Source organism: Neolamprologus brichardi, chromosome 1 (assembly GCF_056152115.1).
Source record: "Neolamprologus brichardi isolate AB-2024 chromosome 1, ASM5615211v1, whole genome shotgun sequence".
In the NCBI taxonomy this organism is placed as follows: domain Eukaryota; kingdom Metazoa; phylum Chordata; class Actinopteri; order Cichliformes; family Cichlidae; genus Neolamprologus; species Neolamprologus brichardi.
Window position 1 is genome coordinate 21,942,608 of NC_142104.1, and position 22,819 is coordinate 21,965,426.

The 22,819-nt window shown below is 41.3% G+C and overlaps 1 protein-coding gene across 2 annotated transcripts in view; it reads left to right on the forward strand.

Annotated features, from left to right (window-relative positions):
- Window positions 1-2,974: 2,974 nt before the first annotated feature.
- Window positions 2,975-22,819, forward strand: part of ano5b (anoctamin 5b) — a 29,373-nt gene continuing 9,528 nt past the window's right edge. The window contains exons 1-9 of one of the 2 annotated variants that reach the window (XM_087839536.1): window positions 2,975-3,279; window positions 7,859-7,903; window positions 14,036-14,094; window positions 18,503-18,610; window positions 21,437-21,505; window positions 21,716-22,000; window positions 22,192-22,311; window positions 22,387-22,493; window positions 22,574-22,708. In XM_087839536.1, the coding sequence (XP_087695662.1) occupies window positions 3,213-3,279; window positions 7,859-7,903; window positions 14,036-14,094; window positions 18,503-18,610; window positions 21,437-21,505; window positions 21,716-22,000; window positions 22,192-22,311; window positions 22,387-22,493; window positions 22,574-22,708 (995 nt within the window). In that variant the 5' untranslated portion in view covers window positions 2,975-3,212. The remainder of the gene's footprint in view (window positions 3,280-7,858; window positions 7,904-14,035; window positions 14,095-18,502; window positions 18,611-21,436; window positions 21,506-21,715; window positions 22,001-22,191; window positions 22,312-22,386; window positions 22,494-22,573; window positions 22,709-22,819) is intronic. The other variant, XM_087839537.1, reaches the window with a different exon arrangement.

Genomic DNA, 22,819 nt, shown 5'->3' on the forward strand with positions numbered 1-22,819 from the left:
TTAGCTGTTCTTATGTTCCTAGGACTGCGCTCTTCTGGACAGAGATCTCTGATGTTGTTCCTGGGATCTGCTGGAGCCACTCGCCTAGTTTGGGAGTCACTGCACCTAGTGCTCCGATTACCACTGGGACCACTGTTACCTTCACCCTCTACATCCTCTCGAGCCGTTCTCTGAGCCCTTGGTGTTTCTTGAGCTTCTCGTGTTCCTTCTTTCTGATGTTGCTGTCATTGGGAACCGCTACATCGATCACTACAGCCGTCTTCTTCTGTTTGTTTACCACTTGCAACTGCTCCTGAAGGTTTTTCATGTTCGAAGTAGAATAAAGGGCCATACTCCAACTGATGTTTAGCCAGTATTTTAATCTTCTTTTCACCAGCAAACACCGTGAAAAACTATGGTGAAATGGTCAATGAAAAACACAGATATTACATCAGCAGAACAAAAAATTACAACTCAAATAAAACATTCACACAAAGTAAATGCACGAACATACCATCTGCGCCTTTCTACTTAACATTCATGAGCAATTGTAGTTCACATCGTCCATATTTCCACCTTTTACACAAGCCAGCCTTCTCTTTCTGGCTCGAGCCTTCAGTCTCTGGTGACATGTGCGCTTAACTGAGCATCACCCCAAAGCATGCTCACCACAAAGCGCCATACTCAGGTCCACCAGTAGGTGGTGACAACACAACATGAATCCAGATTAGACACAAAATTTTGAACATTGCAATCACATAATAATTACATTTCAATGCGACAGCTACACCACTATTTCCGGTTGGTTAGCCACCACCATTTTGTCCGTCTGTATCTTGAAGTCCCACAGGATCTTAGCTTGGTCATTCTCCACCACCCTTGGGGGCGTCTCCCATTTTGACCTTGGGACTTCAAGGCCATATTCGGCACAGATGTTTCTGTACACTATGTCGGCCACTTGGTTATGGCGTTCCTGTATGCCCTGCCTGCTAGCATCTTGCACCCTGCTGTTATGTGCTGGATTGTCTCAGGGGCATCTTTACACAGCCTGCACCTGGGGTCTTGCCTGGTGTGATAGACCCCAGCCTCAATGGATCTTGTGCTCAGAGCTTGTTCCTGTGCTGCCATGATTAGTGCCTCTGTGCTGTCTTTCAGTCCAGCTTTGTCCAGGCACTGGTAGGATTTCTGGATATCAGCCACCTCTGCTATCTGCCGGTGGTACAGACCGTGCAGGGACCTGTCCTTCCATGATAGTTCTTCGCATTCCTCCTCATTCTTGGGTTTCTGCTGCCTGAAGTATTCACTGAGCATGCGGTCGGGGCCATCTTACTGATGTATTTGTGAATGTTCATTTTCTCATCCTGGACTGTGGTGCTGACACTCATCAGTCCCCGGCCTCCTTCCTTCCACTTAGCGTACAGCCTCAGGGTGCTGGACTTGGGGTGAAACCCTCCATGCATGGTCAGGAGCTTTCTTGTCTTGATGTCAGTGGCATCTCCTCCTTTGGCCAGCTTATTATCCCAGCTGGATACCTGATCACGGGCAGGGAGTAGGTGTTGATAGCCCGGATCTTGTTTTTACCGTTCAGCTGACTCCTCAGGACTTGCCTGACCCTCTGCAGGTACTTGGTGGTTGTAGCTTTTCTGGCGGCCTCTTCATGATTCCCATTTGCCTGTGGGATCCCCAGGTACTTGTAACTGTGCTCTATGTCTGCAATGTTGCCTTCTGGTAGTTCGATCCCCTCAGTTCTGACTACCTTCCCTCTCTTTGTTACCATCCAACTACACTTCTCCAGCCTGAACGACATTCCGATATCATTGCTGTATATCCTGGTGGTGTGGATTAGTGAGTCAATGTCTCGTTCCCTCTTGGCATACAGCTTGATGTCATCCATGTACAGGAGGTGGCTGACAACTGCTCCATTCCGTAGTCAGTATCCATAGCCAGTCTTGTCAATTATCTCACTGAGGGGGTTCAGGCCAATGCAGAACAGCAGTGGGGACAGAGCATCTCTTTGGTAGATCCCGCACTTGATGGTGACTTGTGCTATGGGCTTGAAGTTGGCTTCTAGTGTTGTCCGCCACATCCCCATTGAGTTCCTGATGAAGGCTCTTAGGGTCCTGTAGATCTTGTTTAGTTCTAGGCATTCCAGGATCCAGGTGTTGGGCATTGAGTCATAGGCCTTCTTGTAATCAATCCAGGCAGTGCACAGGTTGGTCAGTCTGGTTTTGCAGTTTCAGCTGATTGTTCAGTCTACCAGTAGCTGGTGTTCTTGCCCATCCCTTTCTGTGCCCCACTCATGTATTGAGACATGTGCCTGTTCATCTTAGCTGCTATGAGGTCACTGTCCGGCCTTCAGTTAGCCATTCTTGGTGTCTCTCGTCAACTAGCAGCTGGTTCATTTGTGCTGCCAGATGCTCGTGGAGTGCAGCGTGTGTGTGTGTGTGTGTATATATATATATATATATATATATATATTTATATTAAAACTTAAAAAGGTAACGTTTCACAGCTCCTTGGTGCAGCCCCTCAGCTCATCCACTGTTTTAGCTCGTAACCCTTTAAGCCAACTTTCTTCTGATCTGCTGATTTGCTGCCCCTTGCAAACAGAAGGTTTGCACAAAAGATGGGATTCTGTGTTCATATCAAGAACTGCACGCCCATAGAGATCACTTGCTTATATACTGACCTCAGTTATTTGAACCTTTAGCCGTGTTGAATCCATTGTAACACTATATGTATATATATGAGAGAAAATAAGGTAAAGTCCCTTCAACATGAGCCTGAATCGATTTTAACTCTTTATTTTCAAACTCTTCATATAAAATATTGGCTTGTCTCACTACAAAATGACCACAAGATGGTGCTATTTCTCAAACAGCCTCGCCACATGACAAATTTTTCCTATATGCTCTCTCTCTCTCTTTTGCACACACACATACACCCAGTTTTGCCGACGTAAAAAACAGAAAAAAGCAGAGCCACTCCCCTTTATTCGTGCCTGGTCTCCTCGGTTAGCACTCAGGAGCCCTGTTGGGACCGTTTCAGTAAAAATCGATTATAGTGTAAATATGATCCATCTACCCTCCCTTAACCTGGATCTCTTCGCTGATTTCAGTGTGTGATCACTCAGTGCTGGTCTTCACAGACACCGACAGGAGACAGCGGCATCCTCACCGCCTTACCCACTTTCCCGAGAAGGTGAAGCCGTTATAATAACAGCGCTAGCCGCTATGAGACGAATAACTGGTAAGGCGAAGGATGAGACTCTGATCGAGCTGCAGAGCGCCAGGGCTGCAGGTAACCGCATAAATGCACGGTTTTATTTCTAAATGTGGCAGCTGCTGTGGCAGAGCGACGCTCTACAAGTTACAGTAATCCGAGGTTCATCGTAAACTCGCAATTCAGCAGTGAAGGGTGAATATTTATATCGAAATTATGTCCTCTAGTTATTTTATCTTACGTGGCAAAACCATTTCTACATGTGGCTGTAATTTGGTTACTTGACTTGTGCTTGTATACAGCCCAGTTAGTGATGCTGGGTTGCACCAGAGATCCCATGACCAAAACACACATGCTGTTTGTTCTTTTTGTCTACTGCTTTGATACAGCCAAGTCCCTTACAACTTCAGGGTGACACTGAGGTCACACACATAGTCTGTTTCCCAAACTGAGCCAGACTGCATATATATTTTTAGCGCACAATATTTCAGTATACACTGTAGTAAACTATCCTAGAAGCGTCTCATTTTTTAACGAATTAAATTAGAGAAGAAGACAAATTGATCAATGCTGTAAAGCATGTGAGTAAACATACTTTTTGCTATCTGTCAAGCCTAACACGTGTTACCTTATCTAATGGGACTAGCCCCCTGTGAGATAGTCAGGCTTTACTGACTCTTCGCCTAGTCACATGAAGTCACCTCTCTGGGGGTTCACAGTCTGAACAATGTGCCACCACAGGAATGCTTTCAGACATGAATTTGGTTGAATTATGTCGGCTTACCGTGATTTGTTGCTTCTACGTGGACATTAGAAAGTCAGTTAAGTTGACGGAGCACTGTGAAAACTAATGGTTTGGTTCTGCGGTCGTTTTAGTCCTGAGAGGATTGTATGACATTGCTGCACAGGACTTGTGTCTGGCTCGTGATAAATCATACTAATGAATGAATGAATTAAATGACTTGCTTTCACTCCAGTATCTAAAGTAGCAGATCTATGAGCTAATGACACTTTTAATGTTTTGAGCACTATGTGTCAGTCCATCCCAGTCTGAATAACCCATGTCTTTGCCTCACAAACACTAAATCTTCATTTTTATGCTGTCCTCTCGCTGACATTTGAAACTCCGCACATGTGCAGTGGGAAACTTTTCAGCATTTCTAAAACTGAGCCACAGACGTCTGGAGGCATCCAGCAAGATTTTGCATAAGTCAGGAGACGCTCTGGTTTCCAAAAGAAACACAAATCCATAACAGGAATAATACAAGTATACTCAAGTTGCAGTAAGAGCATGGCATGTGCTGATATCTCCTGACCTACTGGAGGACAAGATGAATTAGGTGCACTGGAAACCTCTGTTGCTTTTGTGACAAGAGCAGCCGGGCCTTTTAATTTGTGAGCCTGCTTACCTCTGCCTAACAGACCACTGCATCACAACAAGACCATTATGAGAAGAGAAAAACAAAACGTTTATAGAACACATTTTCCAGCATTTTCATTCAATCAAACCATGTCTGAGTTAAGATTACGATGCCTCAATTACACCTTTCCCTGTTTGTATTTGCATATCCTCCGCTGTGTGTATTAGAGGGTTGTTTATAAGGACACGTGGCTGTTTATTTAGAGTGAGCAGTAGATTAAAAGACTGCTGTTCTACAGAGGCTTTGTTCGGGCTCTTATCAGGCCAGACTTTCAGCCACAAGTGAAAGGGGAAACAAAGGAGAGGAAGGATTCAGTCCTCACCTCGGTGTGTGTGTCTGTATGTGTTACCTTGTTCACAGCTGCCCAAACACTGATTTATAGTCATCAATGACATTCTGCTGCTGGATAAACACCAGATGTCCATGGACAGCGTATACCGTTTGGTGGATGGTTTTCTAAAATCAACCTGCTGCTTGTTGTCACCCTCTGTCAGTAAATCTTTTTCTTGGCCAGTTTACAGTCAGGGAAAAAATCTTAATGACTCCACTTTTAAGTGCCCCTTATTAATTACTCATTTATATCGGGATTTACCTCCTTTTAAGGTGATCTCAATCCGCAGTCCAGCTGATGAAGTCATCTGCCAGTCAGAGGTGAAGCAGAGCCAAAGAGTTGCTATGGAAACAGGCCTTGTAATTAAATTACTCCCTTTGAGGAGGCAAAATACAGAATTACACATGGCAGGCAAGCAAGACGTCCTCTCACCACAACCACAGTAAGACTAGATGAGATCTTATTGTGCTGCCAGAACTATTTTCAGACTACAGACCTTTTGTTTTTTGCTCTATAAATTTTTAATCATAGGTGGCATATGCCTCTTTTTTCCCCTGGGCTTTTGGTACGTTTTTGTAGAGACAAGTGACAAATAAAAAAAACATCATGTGTCTTAGTAAGGTGTCGGGCCATCGCACGATGCCAGAATAGCTTTAGCGGATTTTCAAAAGTTGTTTTCACACTTGCACTGCGGCCCTGAACGTCTCTAGCCACTGCCTGACAGAGGTGCACGTGAGAAGGCTGATATCAGCTGGATCAGGCATTAGACACTCTTTAAATGTCAGTTCCCAAGTGCAAAGGCTGCGTGATGTTACGCTGTGCTGATGTGTGAACAGCGCTGTTTAGAATTCGTTGCATTTACAGCTAGTGAATGGGCGTCGTCTGTGCCGCCACCGGCATGCAGGGAGCTCCCTCGCCTAAACCACACAGAGCATGTGCAGTAGTGCGAAAACAGCTGAAGGGAAGTGTTTCCTGTTGTGTTTTGTTTGAGAAAGAACAACAACATCTATCCTGACTCGATTCTTGCAAAATCTGCCCAAAGCTCACATGTGAAAACACCTCTGAAAAGTCGCTGGGACTCTGATGAAAACATGGAATATCGTTTTTCCAGAAGATACGCCCCTGATTTGGTGCTTTGATGACTGTAGAGGAACGCACTATCTGTCACCACCATCACCGACTGGGTGGGGATCTTGTGAGGGAAAGTTCAGTAGCAAATGATTCGTGTCATTTTCATACTGATTCAGTGACCCATCGTGCCAGTCCCACCAGGATAGACGTGTTTTATCAGGGTAAAAGGTAACACCTCCATATTGATTCTTTTCTTAGGTGATAAGGACACTCAAAGCAGCAAACCATTCCTCCTCACCAACATCCTTACTGTAGGAGTGTAGGAGTTTTTCCTTTAATATGTCACCAGTCCATATGGGTGCTCTTTATAGGGCAGCTTTGGATGCAGGAACCTGACTCACTGTTGTGCAGTCACTCATTGGTTAATGTTGTTAATCCGCTTATTGAGCAAACAAAACGCCCAAGGCCTTCATATCATAGACGCAAGAAAGCTACTTTTGTGCCCTAATCTGTCTCGTCCAGTCATCCTTTCAAAAGATTTCATCAAACATCTCTTCCTTAAAAGACTGTCAGACATGTCAAATGTTGAAGTCCAGGCGTGTTATGTGTGTGTCTATTTAACGCGATGAATTATGACTTCTGCTCTGCATATGACCTCTTCAGCTGGCACTGTTCAAGCTTTCCGGTATTTGTCAGGAAAGTATCAACAATTTCCTGATGATAAGAAAGGAAACTTGTGTTCTTGGCAACAACATGAGCACGATGCAAATGTGAAAACACAACTGTCAACATTTCAAACAATGCTTTCTAAAAATAAAAGACACCCTTTAAAAAAAAACCTTTATCAGTAGCGGTCCCTTGTATATGTTTAAAGCCTCACGTATTCTATTTTTTAAACAACATTTATATTAATCTGGATGCATTTTGAATATAGTCAGCTGTATTGACAGGAAATGTTGAGTGGCAGACTTTGAGGATGCTTCGTCCAAAAGACAGAGGCCCTGGGTTTGAGCTCAGGATGTTGTGGTTTGACTGAAACAGGGTGTGCACCGTGCTTGCAAGATTAAAAGTTCTTATTTGCGTTTTTGCATCAAATGTTAAAATTTAATTCAGTTCTTTTTGTAAAAGCCTGACATACTTGCCTGATGCTCTCATCAAGACACACTTGTGGTTCGCGTGATCCTGCATATTGGATGACTTTGAGTGGGAACCCCTATTTAGACTACAGTATTGTTCATCGCATTAATATTTCATATACATCGATTTGCAATTGAGCCCTCATGCCCCATCTGGCATTATCAAACTCATGAATAGAGAGAAGCTGTAGAGCAGTCTGTGATATGTTTGTATTGCTTCTCTTGAGAAAGGATTATGTTGTCATAATAAACCAGTGCTGTGTTTTCCATTTGTCAAAGTGGAAGGTCGAACGACACTCTGAAGAGCTCTTAATGGAGTAAAATATAGAACGCCTGTTTCAGTACAGTAAGCAGGACATTCTAGCTCTGTGCCAGGCACACTGAAGAGCTACACAGGAGTTGTAAGCGGGGCCTCTTCTGAACCATAGGCGCCCACGCATGTTGCTTGAGTCATAGTAAAAACAATTTGCTTGATACTGAATCAAAGGTACAAAAACACAGCAGTGTCGATGATCTGCAACATATAAAAGCTGTGGTCTGATTTCCAGCAGTGATAGGACTCTCTGTTGTACTTTTATGCTGTTTATTTAATGCTTGTGTAAGTGAAAGTCTGATGGCTCAATACTTAATAACCTTTGTGTTGTCCTGATCTACAGTTTAATTCCACCTCCTAACCACTGTCTGTCTGTCCCTTAAAGATGTTCCTGCTGTGTTGACTGCATTCAGGATTAACCTCCACCCAGGTACGGGCAGATCAGAGGCTTTATGTGACGCCTGTCTGTCCGTCCTCGCGTCATTGTTATCTCTGCTATTTCTCTTCGCACCCTCCATCGCATGCCGTCATCATGTCGGTTTAATGTCACTGCGTATGCTCCATTTATGTAAATTTGTTACGGCTTTCCTGTTTGTTTGCTGATCAGAATCAAATGCCTCTCTGTCTGCTATCTCAGCTTTCATATTGTAGCCATTTGCTTAAGTGTCTGCCGTCTGGTAGCTTAATGTGCTGTGTACTGTGTCAAATTTGTACTGGTGCATGCACCCAGAGGCTGAATTAAGCTATGTGCCCATGGTATTTCAACTTGTGGCTAGGCTATTTGATGATTTATATCATAAGCAACATGTATAACTTTTTATAGCAAAGTTTTGCTAGTACTATAAAAGCAGAAAAACTCCTGCATGTATAATGTTACTCACAAATGCAGTATGCAGCACAGCCTGTGAACTGATTTCTGTGGGCCCAGGAGAGATATGTTGAAGCTCTAACGAGCTTCTGCCTGAATACTTTGCCTTAGTGCTTCCACTACAGCATCAGGAATGAGCAACTTTTGATAACATTACCCAAGAGAGTCCACTAATCACTGAGAAATTAGGGACTACCATATTCAAACATAAGTCTAACATAAGAAGAAGAAAAAAAACCTCATTTGGCTTCAGATAGTCTTTTGCTAAAGAAGGATAGCTACTACAGCTAGCTTTTTCTTTAGGTAGCCATCAGTCCTTCTGCAGTAGCTTATTCTTAGCCTGTGGTATGTTAGCCTGTAAAGTATGCCTTCATTATTACAGGGAGTAAGACAATCATACTTTGAATGCATTCTTATAGTTCAAAGTAAAAATTAAATACAGTGTGTTCCTCTCAAATGTGGTGGCACAGAAATGCAAATAAAGCACAAGCACTCAAGTAAAATGTAAGCGCAGTCACAGGACTTCATGCAGGTTTGTGAAAAACTGTTCACTCCACGAGTGATTAAATTGTATAACCGTCCTTGAGAGCAATAAGTTGAAGTGACTTTATCAGCCTCTGATATCATTTTGGAGAATGCTGTTCTTCCAGTCATTGTCCTTTTGCCTGATTAAGTTTAGCTTTTGGACAGATGACCTTTCATTTGACTCCAGAATTTTTTGGTATACAGAGGCGTTCACAGTGGGAATGAGGTGTTTGTGTCATGTTGTGTGTGGTTTCTGCCAAACGCAGTGCTGTGAATTATGACCAAGCATTTCCCCTTTGGTTCCAGAAGTCTTGTGGTTTGTTCAAATGTAACTTTGCAAACCTAAGTCTTTTAAAATCTGAGATTCAACTCTTTGTTGAGCATTGCATTGAGGTGCATTTGCTAGAATGTGTTCTTGGGAAGAATGGAAGCTGTCTTGTGTTTTTCACTTGTGGATAATGTTTCCCACTGTAGAAGGATAAACTTCAGACGGTGTGGAAATAGCCTTATAATCCTATCCAAATTAATGAGCAGCAGTTGTTTTTCTATTATTGATGTCCCTCTTGGTAATATGTAACACATATTGTGTGTATTGTGATAATAACACACACCTAGACCACCAAATTGGCCAAACTTCTGCTTTAATAGGGGTGTTCACACTTACAGTGATCTTTAAATCAAGTGTATTTGATTACCAGCACCTGCCTGCTACTCTTCCTCTTAATTCCTAGGGAAGCAGTAAGGGTGTACATTAGCCATTCATGTGGCTAACGTACACATGAGTGGGTGACTGAGTGGGTAAGTGATGTAAACTTTCACATCCTCATGTTAGATGAACACTAAACCCAGGATGCTGTTTCAGATTGAGAAATGCGGGTTGACTTTCATAATCTTTGTTTCGGTGACTCAGTGTGATGAGGCTGCTGGCCTTACAGCGTCACATAAAAAGTGAAGCTATGTGTGCGTCTCATCTGGGGGCTGCATGTGTCCCCAAAGCTGCAGAAATTAGAGACACCTTTTCTGTAACAGGCAGTCCTGTAGCAGAAATGATTGTGATTGTGCTGAGGTACATTTGACTACTTTGGTTGTACCTTAGTCCAACTTTGCATATATCTTCATGAACACATATCATGCTTCGAGCTGGCTGCCTGCTTAGGCAAAGAGTGCAGCGAGCACAGAATCAAGTTTTGTCAGTTTACTGTAAATAGAAAGGCAGCACGGGCTTGTCTGTATTTTCATACAGACAAGCCCGTGGGGCGATCGTGGCTCAAGAGTTGGGAGTTCGCCTTGTAATCGGAAGGTTGCCGGTTCGAGCCCCGGCTCGGACAGTCTCGGTCGTTGTGTCCTTGGGCAAGACACTTCACCTACCGCCTACTGGTGTTGGCCAGAAGGGCCGATGGCGCGATATGGCGGCCTCGCTTCTGTCAGTCTGCCCCAGGGCAGCTGTGGCTACAACTGTAGCTTGCCTCCACCAGTGTGTGAATGTGAGAGTGAATGGGTGGATGACTGGACGTGTAAAGCGCCTTGGGGTCCCTAGGCGGGACTAGTAAAAGCGCTATACAAATACAGGCCATTTACCATTCATATCATCAGATTGTCTGGATAAAGATAGATTATTGTTAGATGATAGCAGTGGCAGCAGTGTCATAGCCCCTGCTTTCTTTTCTTTCTACTCTGCAAGATCAGTGCTGTCTTTAGGGAACCGGTATCCTGGCACAAGGTCTCCTCTTCTCTTCCACTCATGTAATGTGAATTGATTTCTGATTTCTTTAATTATTTAGAATAATGGAGATTTTCCAACTCTGATGCTGGTCACTCCTCACTGTTCTTAATCTTGCTGACGGAATAAGTTTGATGTGAAGCAGTAACTCAGGGGAGATATTTGTCTGGAACGCAGCACCAAACCGGGACGGAGCCTCCACTGTGTTTTACAGATAGCTGTAGACACTCACTGTTGTATCAAACCAAAGGTCTGAAAATTGGATTCATTTATTCATTTTTGTGGCTCAAGAGTTGGGCGTTCGTCTTGTAATCGGAAGGTTGCCGGTTCGAGCCCCGGCTCTGACAGTCTCGGTCGTTGTGTCCTTGGGCAAGACACTTCACCCGTTGCCTACTGGTGGTAGTCAGAGGGCCCGGTGGCGCCAGTGTCCGGCAGCCCCGCCTCGGTCAGTGCGCCCCAGGGTGGCTGTGGCTACAATGTAGCTTGCCATCACCAGTGTGTGAATGTGTGTGTGAATGGCTGGATGATTGTGTATAGTGTAAAGCGCTTTGGGGTCCTTAGGACCAAGTAAAGCGCTATAGAAATACAGACCATTTACCATTTAGTCCATTCCTTGTGTAATTTGGCATACCTCAGCCTCCTTTCCTGGTTCTCCTTCCTTACAAATGGCTTATTGATATTTCTGATGTGACTTCAGCAAACAGCAGATGGATCAGTGGGTGCATCTCCCAGGTCCTGTGTCAGGTTCATCTCTTGAGTTTTTTTTATTGTTGAATGATGATTAGGTCAGTTTTAAGTGGCTTATAAAATAAAACAAATGTTCCTCTGAAAGTGGGGATTTGTAAAGAGTAGACTGAGGCTGTGAAAAAACAGCTAATGACAAAAGAAAACTTCGAGAGACCTTTGGAAGGTCTGAATAGCTATTGCTGAAGCCCACTATTACAAGAATGAGGGGTGGCTCAAGACTTTCTCACAACACAGATAGACTTTATCTTAAAGATCTTAATGATTGTTATTTCCTAACACGATTCAAATTCCAATGATGCAGAAAGTAAAGATGCGAAAATAGTTTTTCGATTGTTCTTATGATAAAGCTCTGAAAGCTCACTGCATACATCTGCTACAACCTTGTTCTGTTTACAGCTCATAACACCAGCAGATGCCTCTGCTTCGGCTACATGTGAATCTTGTAGCCTCTCGCCTTCCTCTGCTCTGTCTGAACATCAGTACAGCACCACGTCTCTGGATAGAATCAACTCCTTTAGGAAAAGAGATTAGTTGATTCTGTTCTTGGCTGCATCTCACACGTATAAAGTCACTACCTCCTGGATGAGTTTGCACTGATCTACTTCCAGTTTTGGCCTTGTGGTGTCTCTTACAGGGCAGGACCTATGGGCATGAGGTACGCACAACTTTTTATGAACAGTCATGCAACAGATTTTGAAATGCTGTTTGGTTATATCAGGGTCAATACTCAGCAATGGTGCTCTAATTTGTTTTGGAGATAGTTCAAAATGCCACTGTTCAGTTCCCATGAAGTTAGTAACATGTTTTTTGACAATCATGCTGACGAGAGAGTATCTCAGCTACTGTAAATAGATAGCAGGAGAAGTGTAATTGGGTTAAATGGGTGGAAAGTGGGTAGTTAAAAGAGCGCATGGCACTTCTCACTTATTCAGTTTTGCCCAAATTAATAGCTGTCTCATTTTAATACGTGGTAGTAATTTCCAGTGAAGACTCATTTATGGCCATCTGTTCTAGTAAGTGTGTCTGTTGCCCTGTTTCACAGAGGGAAAGCTACTTTGTGTTTTCCTTCAGTCTGTCTCTCTGTGGAAGTTGCTGGCCTTTTGCCTTTGTTTGCTCTAAGCCAGGTTGTGATAACTGTGGACGGCTTGGCACAGTTGGAGTTAGACCAAAACAATTGGGATGAAAAAGACAGGAGAGGAAAAAAGCAGCTCACACAGGGGTAATTGGAAAGACGGTGTAATATGCTACTTATATTCCCTGTGGATTCTTATAGTCTAACTGATATGCCACATTCTTACTCCAAGTGCCTCTTCAGGCCTCTCAGTGAAGTACTGCTGCTATTGGCTCTCACTGCTGTCTGTCAGACCCTCCTGCTTAACGAAAGGTCTCTGCCAGTGCAAGCTGAGGGAGACTGAAGCGCTTTGTGTTCTTTGTGTGCTGGGTGTGTGCTTCTTTTAGGAGGAGGCTGGACCCTTTGATACAACAGCAACCTCAATGGCCAGCTCCTCCCTCTCACTGATATGTTCATCATGCAGCCTCCCCCACAGGAAGTGCAGCTTTCCCACCATCCAGGAATAATAGGGGAGCAGGCAGCTAGCAGAGCAGTGCAACATGAGCACATTTCCTCTGCCAGAGTCTGCCACGCAGGGTCAGAGAGGCTATGCTGGAATGTGGCGAGCCATTGAATAAGTGTGTATGTGCAATGTGGCCTTTGTGTTTTCATCTCTCTCAGCTCAGTACTTACAAACATGGTGATAGTCAGTATCTCCTGATGTTGCCTCCTGCAGGCTTTTTTTCATTGGCTTGTTATATTGATGCTGTCTACAATGCATTTGAGGCCATAACAGTAATTTGGCAGCTGATTCTTCTTAAAGGGGTGTTTTTGTTATGAGTGAGCTTTAATTTACCCTGCGGTCCAAATTATTTAAACTAGTTTAACAGTTACTTCCTGTCAATTTAGATGATATATGTGCAACTACTGCTTTTGAGAAGTTTGAAAAATCATTCATGTTTAATTCATTAATCATGTTTTTTGCTTAAAGTCTGCAAATTTGTAAGCATGTGCATTTTAAGCTTAATTCACTTCAACCAGGTACCCGTCTCTGGGTTACCTGTTTAAGATTGGCTATGTTTGAGTTTATGTGCTGCTAATCCTTCAGCAACACAAACTAATATGAAAAAGACCACTAAGTCCTACGTGAGACAACAATTTGCTGACATGAACAAATATATAATTTAACGATTCGACTTATTCGACTGGGCAGCAAAGTGGTGGAATAGTTAGCATCTTGTTGCACCTCAGAGCAAGAAAGTCTGGACCTCATGGGACCGTTCTGTGTGGAGTTTGCATGTTCTCCATGTGCCTGTGTGGCTTCTCTGCAGATATTCCTCACACTGTTCAGAGTTGTGTGTCAAGTTAACTCCTGTCTAAGGTGTATGCCACTTTTAACCCTATGGCAGCTGGAGGAGGCTCCACCACCTCCGTGACCCTGAATTGGATTGGAAGCAAATGGATGGATGAATGGATGGAGTATATTTAGACCAGTTCAATTACAATACAATAATACGATAATAATTAGATAATTACTATGCTATTACATACCAAAGACTGAATTCTAAAACATGAACAGCATTGTTACTGCACTCTTCTGTACAGCTGTATAATTCTCTTGATGTTATTCTTTTCTTCATTTATTTTGCAGATGAAAGCAGCGGAAATGGTTCTTTACCTGAAAGGGTGCCGCTGCCGGGAAATACAGAAGTGAGTGCTGGTGTATCTGTGAGCATTTCAACACATTCCCTTTCTATCTAGCTATCTAAAAAAAATTAAGACATTTTGGGAATGACAGTTAAAGGTTTATCACTTTTTTTGCTAGTTGTATGAGAGGGGCTGGTCAGCTCAGATATCTATTTATTTAATATCTATTTCCATTAAGATTTCCATTAACAGTTAATTGAGCAGCCTTTTGTTTGTGTGTTATTTCCTTTGTAGTCAACTAAATTGTTTATGTCAGTGTTCACTGTATGTATGAGTAATTTTATAATCTTAGATGACCCTTTGATGACTCACCCCTCTGATTGATGACTCTGATGAGTCACAAGATAGCCATGTTATCACAGAGTGCCTCTCATATCAGCAAGACCGAAATAAACTGTCTCTTTGGTTTTTCAGTGACATAATGAGGTCATTCCACAGATGCACTATGTATCTTAATAATACAAATGATGGTATATTTCTGTGTGTATGAGGTTTCAGTGCATAACCATTGAACACTGAATCACTATATTTTAAAAAAATTCTCATTAGGTCAGAAATGTTAAAATTAACGGTCCAAACAGGGTGTAGTTGACCAAGCTTTATTCCTCTGCCTCTGGTCTATATGTCCCTGCTTCTGCCAAATTATTTTTACCGCCCCATCTGATTTTTAGCACTGCATCTGAAACGATCCACAGTGCGAACAACACTTAAATCAGATGCTGTCTTTCACTTTCAGCACTGTGATCCTGTGACAGGTATGACACAAAGTAGGGGAGGGGAATGATCTGGAGTGCTTCTATTCCATTTTTTTATTAAACCACTAAGCACTGTTGTTTCAGAGTTAGCTAAATTAGAAATGAACAGGAAACTCACAAGAAAATCCCAGAAATATTTCTACTGTGTGTGGAAAAAAATACTTGAAAAATACTGATTATCCCTGATTGTTAACATCTGAATTTCCTACAACAATGAGTTCTGCAATGCTGTATTTAAAATCATTGAATTGCGCTCAACCGGCCGCTGTCTATGAAGAAATGAAGTGCACTGTTTGCTGGCTTTGAAAGTAATGGTGCCGCTACTGTGATGGGCCGATAAAGAGTAGCAGCCACACTCCTGAGTGAAAAGATCGAGCCTAACCTGAGAGTCATTCACATGTGGTTCAGGATGCTGTAAAACACATAACTTGCATATATGTTAACTCTAAAAACCAGAAAGCAGATGATTTTCTGCAGGATTGCAGAAAAAGTCTGTTTTCTAAGCCTTATATTGCTGCATTATTTTTAAACTGGCAGCATTTTGTGCATTTGAAATTTAAGATTTTTTCATTTAAAACTGAAGTTAAATGGCACGGCTTGTCAAATAGCAATAAGTGGAAATGTGATTTCATCTGGGATGTTAAACCGTTTGTCTCGACTGGGTCACCTGTGTTTAAAGCCATAATAAGACAGAGAATATCACAGAAAAATGTTGTAATGTTATTTTAAAGGCTGTGGTTGTGTGATCTTGTTTAGCTGAAGTTATAATGAGTTTAGTTGTTATAAATGGGAAACTGACAGCAGTAATAAACACTAACAGGATTCAGACTATAAACCCTCTGTGTTTTTCTCCCCACAAATTGCACCCTGAATATAACAAGCTGAGTCACACTCCTTTAGAGGAAAGTCTGTTAATCAATGACAGCGTCTGATAAAAAAGAAAAACATTTCAATTCAAATGTATGTTACCTTTTTTATTTTGTTATTCTTTCATTGCAAGACGGGTCATGCAATCAATGACAGACAAAAATGATTAAAATAAACAAAAATAGAAAAGCAGCAAAGACCGACATTTAATAACAACATATGATAACATTTAATATAATAATAAGAAATGAAGCCATATAAATGTGAAACATACTAATAGAACAGCAAAGCTCATCCACAAAATGACATAATTTAAAATCAGGTTTTCCATGTAGTGTGTTTTGGGCATTAAATGAATTAACATTATTTTTAGACTTTATCTATAACCATTAAAAAATATATACAGGCAGTTCACACTAACTAGCTCAAAGTGGAGTTAAGACATGCTATTTCTCACTATTTTTAGTGAATATCAGCTCAAATGTCTAGTTTTGCTACCTACCATGCAGCACCAATTATTTCGAGATCCCAACATAAATTATTTAATGTATAGTACAAACTCAGATTGCCTTTAGATGCAGAGAAAACTAACATACATTCAATTTCTTTTTTTATTTAATGATCGTGCATGCATGGATGCATGATAGATGAAATTAGAGTAGCTGAAAATAATGGTTATTGTTTGTTTAAGCGTAAAGGTTTCTTATATACGGTAAAAGAGTATATACAGTAAAGATGAATTTCTACATTAATGGAAAAGTATTTAATGTTAGAATTCTAAATGCATTCAGGTAATCAAATACTGAAATTTAAGTAACGATACAGACACGACACATTTCTCCTCTACCGTCCGCTATTTTTGTGTAATGTTAGGCTTTGATTGTGTAGCATTCAGGCTTTGCAGTTAAATCTGGTTTCTCCACAGTCATCATTGTTGCCCTCTAAATGTTTCTAGTCAGAGAAAGTGTTTTTTTAAAAATGCTTTTCGGCTGAGAAGTAGATGTCCCTGTAATCAGTGGTCTAAACTGCATATATCATCCTCAGACCCAGCAATTAATTTATTCCTGTGTTGGGGACATGAGTTTAAGATCACTTTGTCAAGCAGCATTTATGGAATCTGCATGACTTCTCTGACTTCATTTCAAAATGATGGAAATTTCAGCTTCCATATTTTATGGCCACAAGAGAGGTTAAGTAACACTGTTTGTTTTAGGGACTTTTTGCAGATATTATAATTATATTGCATAAGAATTGTTTCTTCAATTTGAGAGTCTTAACTTTTAGTTAGTAGGATATCAAAATTGCACAGTAATTTTACTACTTCCAAAACTAAACTTTTATTCATTGTCCTCCGTAGTGGACACCAGGACTTACTGCCTCTTGTCATGTAGTCTTCAAATAGTCCTAAAATAGATTGTATACTGATAACACACAGACTTGTTTTTTAACTTCTTACCTTTGAAAAATGCATATCAAACTTCTCTGCTGCTATATGATTATGGCACGGCTATGTACTGTATTGCTAACTTTCGGAAATTTAGCAAAGCTCCGTGCTCCACCATTGCTGTAAAACATTGGCCAGTTGGAGTGAACAGAGATGACGCGACTTTCTATCCAGCAGCTCTGATTTCAGCATGATTTAGATAACCTAAGATCTGAATTTACTAGCTCCTAGTTATAGCCAATTCAATAAGCTGAGACAGATGCTTCAAGAGTAAGCTGTCAGAGTAACAAATGATCTTGATGTTTCTGATAAGTGGGAAAACCATAATCAGAATGCTTTATTAATCCCAGAGGAAATTATGGTCACATAATTTCCTCCAAGACAGTAAAGAACAGTAACTAACTAAACTAAATCAAATAATTAAACAATAAATATTATACTACAAAGTTATAAATAAATAATAATGCATCTAATTATAAATATCCCAGTATATTACACAAAATTAAATATATATAGATCACATTGTTATATTGACTTTGTAATTTTCTCTGCAGAGGATGTGATGTTAAGGATGTGCAACGATTGCAGTGCGTACGTGTGCATTAGATGGAGGATTGTACAGCGAGATAGTCACAGCAGGAGTGATTTCCTGTGTCACTGAGCGGTGCATTTGGATAATCTCAGTGTCTCACTGAACATGCTCCTGTGACTGACCAGCACTCATGGAGTGGGTGTGAGCTATTGTCAAGCACTGTCTTTATCTTGGACAACATCCACCTCTCCGACACCACCTTTAAAGAGTTCATTTCCACCCCTACAACATTACAGGCTTTGCGGATGAGTTTATTGGGTCTGTTGGCATCCGCGATCCTCAACCTGCTGCCCCAGCATGCAACAGCAGTATGGCACTGACCACAACAGATTCATAGAAAATCCTGAGCATTGTTTGGATAAAGAAAAAAAGAATAGAATAAAGCCCTCTGGAAAGTGAGAACTCTCTTAAACAAAGTGGAACAAGACTGCCATGGAAAGATTATTTCCTTCAGACATCTATCATATACAATACTTCTTATCCATAATGGACTTTTGAAGTTGTCATTTTAGCCCCTTCTCCAAATTTTGACACAAGGTGTTATGTCATCTGTATGATCTTTAAGTATGATTTCAGCTTAATGTCAAAATATTTTTTTCTTTGTGACTCAGGAGGGTATATTTCCTCTGTGCTTTTTATGTATCCAATTGTATGAGTGCAAGCCTGAGTCAGTTTAATTTGTTTCTGTCTGTATCTGTCAAGGGTCAATGTTTCAAAGCTAAAAGCTCTGCTTTGTGGTTGTTTCTCCTGCAGACAGACAAACTAGACCCAAGCAGAGACACCGTGTTCTTTAGGGACGGAGTACGAAGAATAGACTTTGTGTTGTCCTACGTAGATGACAAGGACGGAGAAAAGAAACAGGTAAGTGTAACAGAAAAGGGCCAAATTGTCTTTACTTGCCTACTCAGCATTTTAAAATGCCAGCAGACAATATTATTATGCAATTTCTAACTGGAACAGGAATCCATGCTGTAAAGAGGAAGTGAGATTCAACCCCTTTTCTGTGAACATATGACATTTGTAAATGGAAACCCAGACTGTTAATCATGTGAGCCATCCTATGAGCCAAGATATGAAGCAAGGCCAAGATGTAAAACCTCTATAAGACACTGCGCCTCCTCACCATCGTGTAACTTATTGAGGTCATCTCAGGCAATGTGAGAATGGGGCTTTAAACATCCTAATAGCAGTGGGTCAACAACCCTCCAAAGAGAAGATCCTCTCAAGGGGTTAAATATCTTGAGTTCTCCCTCAGTTATTTAAGAAGTGAAGGTACACGAAATATCTTCGTGAGCCTTCATGAGTTGCCTTCTTTTCAAGCAGTGAAGAAGAAATAGTGTCATACAATTGCAAGCTATGACACATCCTTGTACCGGACGCACAGTCAGCACTAAATCAAGATTTAACTGTCATCGCTGCGGTTCCATTATGGGAATGTTTGCACAAACTAATATACAGGCCTTGGAACCTGCTATATGTTGCGTTGTGGATTTGGTGGGTATTGTAGAAGAAACAGATTAAACAGAGAAAGATAACATTGTGGATTGTTATATCGTGCCCTCGAAAGGGGCTCTTTTGGACACAGAAGCTGGATGGTGAATATAGCGGACCCAAACAGCCAGATACGTCCTTCAGGAGATTTTAAAGGCCCAAAAACAAAACTTTAAAGAAGTGAATACCTGCAATATTTCGCTGTGTGCTTCTTTTGTACTCACACATTTGTTTTTACTGTCCCCAAGTGGTCAAACAATTGCTTGGGGAAAAAGTAGATGTGCAAACATCACATAGATACAAAGCTATTAAAGAAACAACAAAGGAGTGGTCTCCTGAGGAGTGGAACAAGTTTAACATTGCCAGGCTTTCTTTGCATTTGCTGGCTCATGCCATTTAGCTCTGTTTATGTACAAAATTGGGTTTCTTTTTACTCCAATCAGAGACAATATCAGAGGAACTGATGAGAGTAATTCTGTGGAAATTATCACAAGTGCACAGGGTGGTAAAATAGGCCTAAATATATTAATATATTTCTACTACATTTCGATACGCTCTTGGCACTACTTCTTATTTCTAATGTGAAAACTGCACTTTAGAGCCCTGAAACTTAAAACTGCATGCACTTTAACATTACAGGTTGCTCAGTGTGTTTAGCTTTTGTGTGCAGCTTACTGAAACCTACAGTAATCTGGTCTGGAGCAGGTTATGCAATAGTTACTATGCTGATGTTGCTTTATAGTACACCCCTCTGAACACTTATTATGTCATGCTTAAGTTTAACACATAAGAGATCTGATTCACTACTTAATGGCAAATTCCAGTATTTTCTTTTAACAACCTCCAAACTCGAGACAAATGCCAGTAGACTGAGTCTTATCCCTTTTAAAAATACTTTCCTTAATCCTCCAGGAGGGACTTATCAGTGGGGTGCATACTCTCAGAGTATCACATACACCCACTGGATAACAAGGAAAACCACGAAGAGACACATGCTCCCACAACAAGTGGCATCTGTCTCATCTAATGTCCACGTGGCCTAGCATATATAAAAAAGACACAGAGCTCTAAGATCCAGGATAGCAGAGCACAGGAGCTGCGTCTGGATACAGGGCCAGTGCTGCTCAGTTGAATTTCAGGGAAAAAAATCACTGATGCAGTGACATAGAGTACACTATATCCCCAAGGAAGTGCTATAAATACCCTTGCACTCCGAGGAGAAGATGTTTACATTTTCACTCTCACAGCCTTCACGGATGAGATTGTACGAGATCAAACATTCATATGTAGGTATGATCTTGGTAATACAGTTTTTTTGTTAACTTTGCTGAAATGTATTTACTCAATCAAATGCAAATGTTTTGTCATTTGCTAGGGTACCCTCATGTTAACCACACCTGACCCACAGGGCGTATAGGAGTGCGTGATGTATAAATATGGGCGTGTTCACCTCTGTTCTAAAAGTTTGACCTGACCAAGATGATGCTGGATGTTGAATAGCAAAACGACAACGTTCAAGCTCATGTGGGTTTCAGCAGACGTTAGAAAACCAAACATGGTACACTTTCATGATGGCATCTGAAATGTTCTGCATGAGTTTCCAAACATCCAACACAAACATGACACTTTTTGTCATTTGCTTTAACAGGCTTGCCAAGATTTCAACTTTAACCACATTTCTGTATCTGTCATTTGAATACACTGAATATATACATAAGCTTTTTTATTATTATTAATGTCATCCTGTTATTTTTTATAGCTCACTGCTGTCATGTTTTATTTTGATTCATTCAAAGTGTATCAAATAAAGGTACATTTTTATATTTTTAAATGTGTTTTTATTTTTTTGTTATGTGGCCAGCCCTCCCTACATTAAGGAGTGAAGGTCACTTTTGTACTTCTGTAGCAGGCATGTGGACAGTTGTGCTGTCAGTTACTGACATGCTCAGTGCCTGCTGTTGATTAAGATGTCAACTTTTCCCTGAATAAGTTGCTGGTGCTTTACCAGTTTTAATCCGAAACCCATGCCTGTAGGCCTTCATACCTTCCTTTGGGAAAACTGTAAAGATTTGAGTTGTAAATACTCATAAATAAATAGGAAAATGTGTCTGAAAAGGGTTTGGCTGAATGTCCCTGTCATGGATCCGTAAAAAGGAAAACAGCTCCAGTGTTTTTGGTTTGTGTGTTTATCCACAGGAGAGAAGGAGGGCGTTTGAAGCCAACCTGGAGAAAAGAGGACTGGAACTGGAGACAGAGGACAAATCGGTAAGAAATTCAACAGTGTAGTTCAAGCGCCACCTAGTGGACAGTGTGCTAAGGCACACCTGAGTCCAGATATAAATGTCTTAAAGGGATGGCTCAGTGTTTGACAATGCCATGATTATACTGCCATGATGTTCTTTGCCTCAAAAATCCTCACACAGTAACAATGATGCTTCCTTTGTGTGTTCCTGGATGCACTTATTTTTCCACCAGGACTCCAAGGACCAAAAGACCTATTTCCTAAAGATCCACGCTCCAAGGGATGTACTGGCCACCTACGCTGATGTCTTGAAGATTAAAGTTCCCTTCAAGAAGAGTGACATTCCTCAAAGTCAGGATGTCGCTCTGGAGTGGCTCACGCAGCCTTTTCGACTACCGGGCAACATCATGCACCCAGAACCGGACTATTTCACCTACCACTTCGACAAGACCAAGACTGACTTCTTCCTCATTGGGGACAAAGACACTTTCTTCCCACCATCCACAAGAAATAGAATTGTTAGTATTTCAAAGATATATTTTAAATCTCTTAATGATTGTGTTTTTTATTAATAAAGATACTTTTATGGGTTTTACCCCAATGACCCCAAAGGTGTTTTGTATCAATCAGGCAAAACATAAAATGCATTTGGCTGAAAGGGTAAATCCAAATCCTTTAATCTTTTGTTAAACCTCCTCCTCGTTGGTAGGTGTTCTACATCCTGTCTCGTTGTGCGTACTACAAAGAGGGGCAGAAAGATAGAGAAAAGACGGGAATCAAACGATTACTCAGCAATGGGACCTACACGGCGGCCTTCCCCCTTCATGATGTAAGACACGTCGTCAACTTCAAAGTGTGTTTTGTTCAGCAGGTCCTGTTTTGACATTGTGTCTTTCGCTTTCAGTGTCGGTACTGGAAAAAGGGCAGAAATGCAGAGGAGCGTTACAACCTGTACAAGCACTGGGCCAGGTTTCTCTGCTTTTATAAAGAGCAGCCCCTCAACCTCATCAAGTAAACAAACACACGTCCCATATCATCTTACATCAAAAATTTCCATTTGTCTTGATGTTAAACTCTTTATTTGCTTGCAGGAAGTACTACGGAGAAAAGATCGGGATCTACTTTGCCTGGTTGGGTTTCTACACAGAGATGCTCTTTTTGGCAGCGGTTGTGGGCCTTATATGTTTCATCTATGGAGTGCTCACTTATGATGACAACATAACAAGGTTAGTGCCACCAGGGGGCATCGCAGCTGTGTGGACAAACCTAAGTAAACAATTTACTTCATCTACTTTATACACGAAGAAGTCTTTTTATTACTGTAAGTACACCTGGCT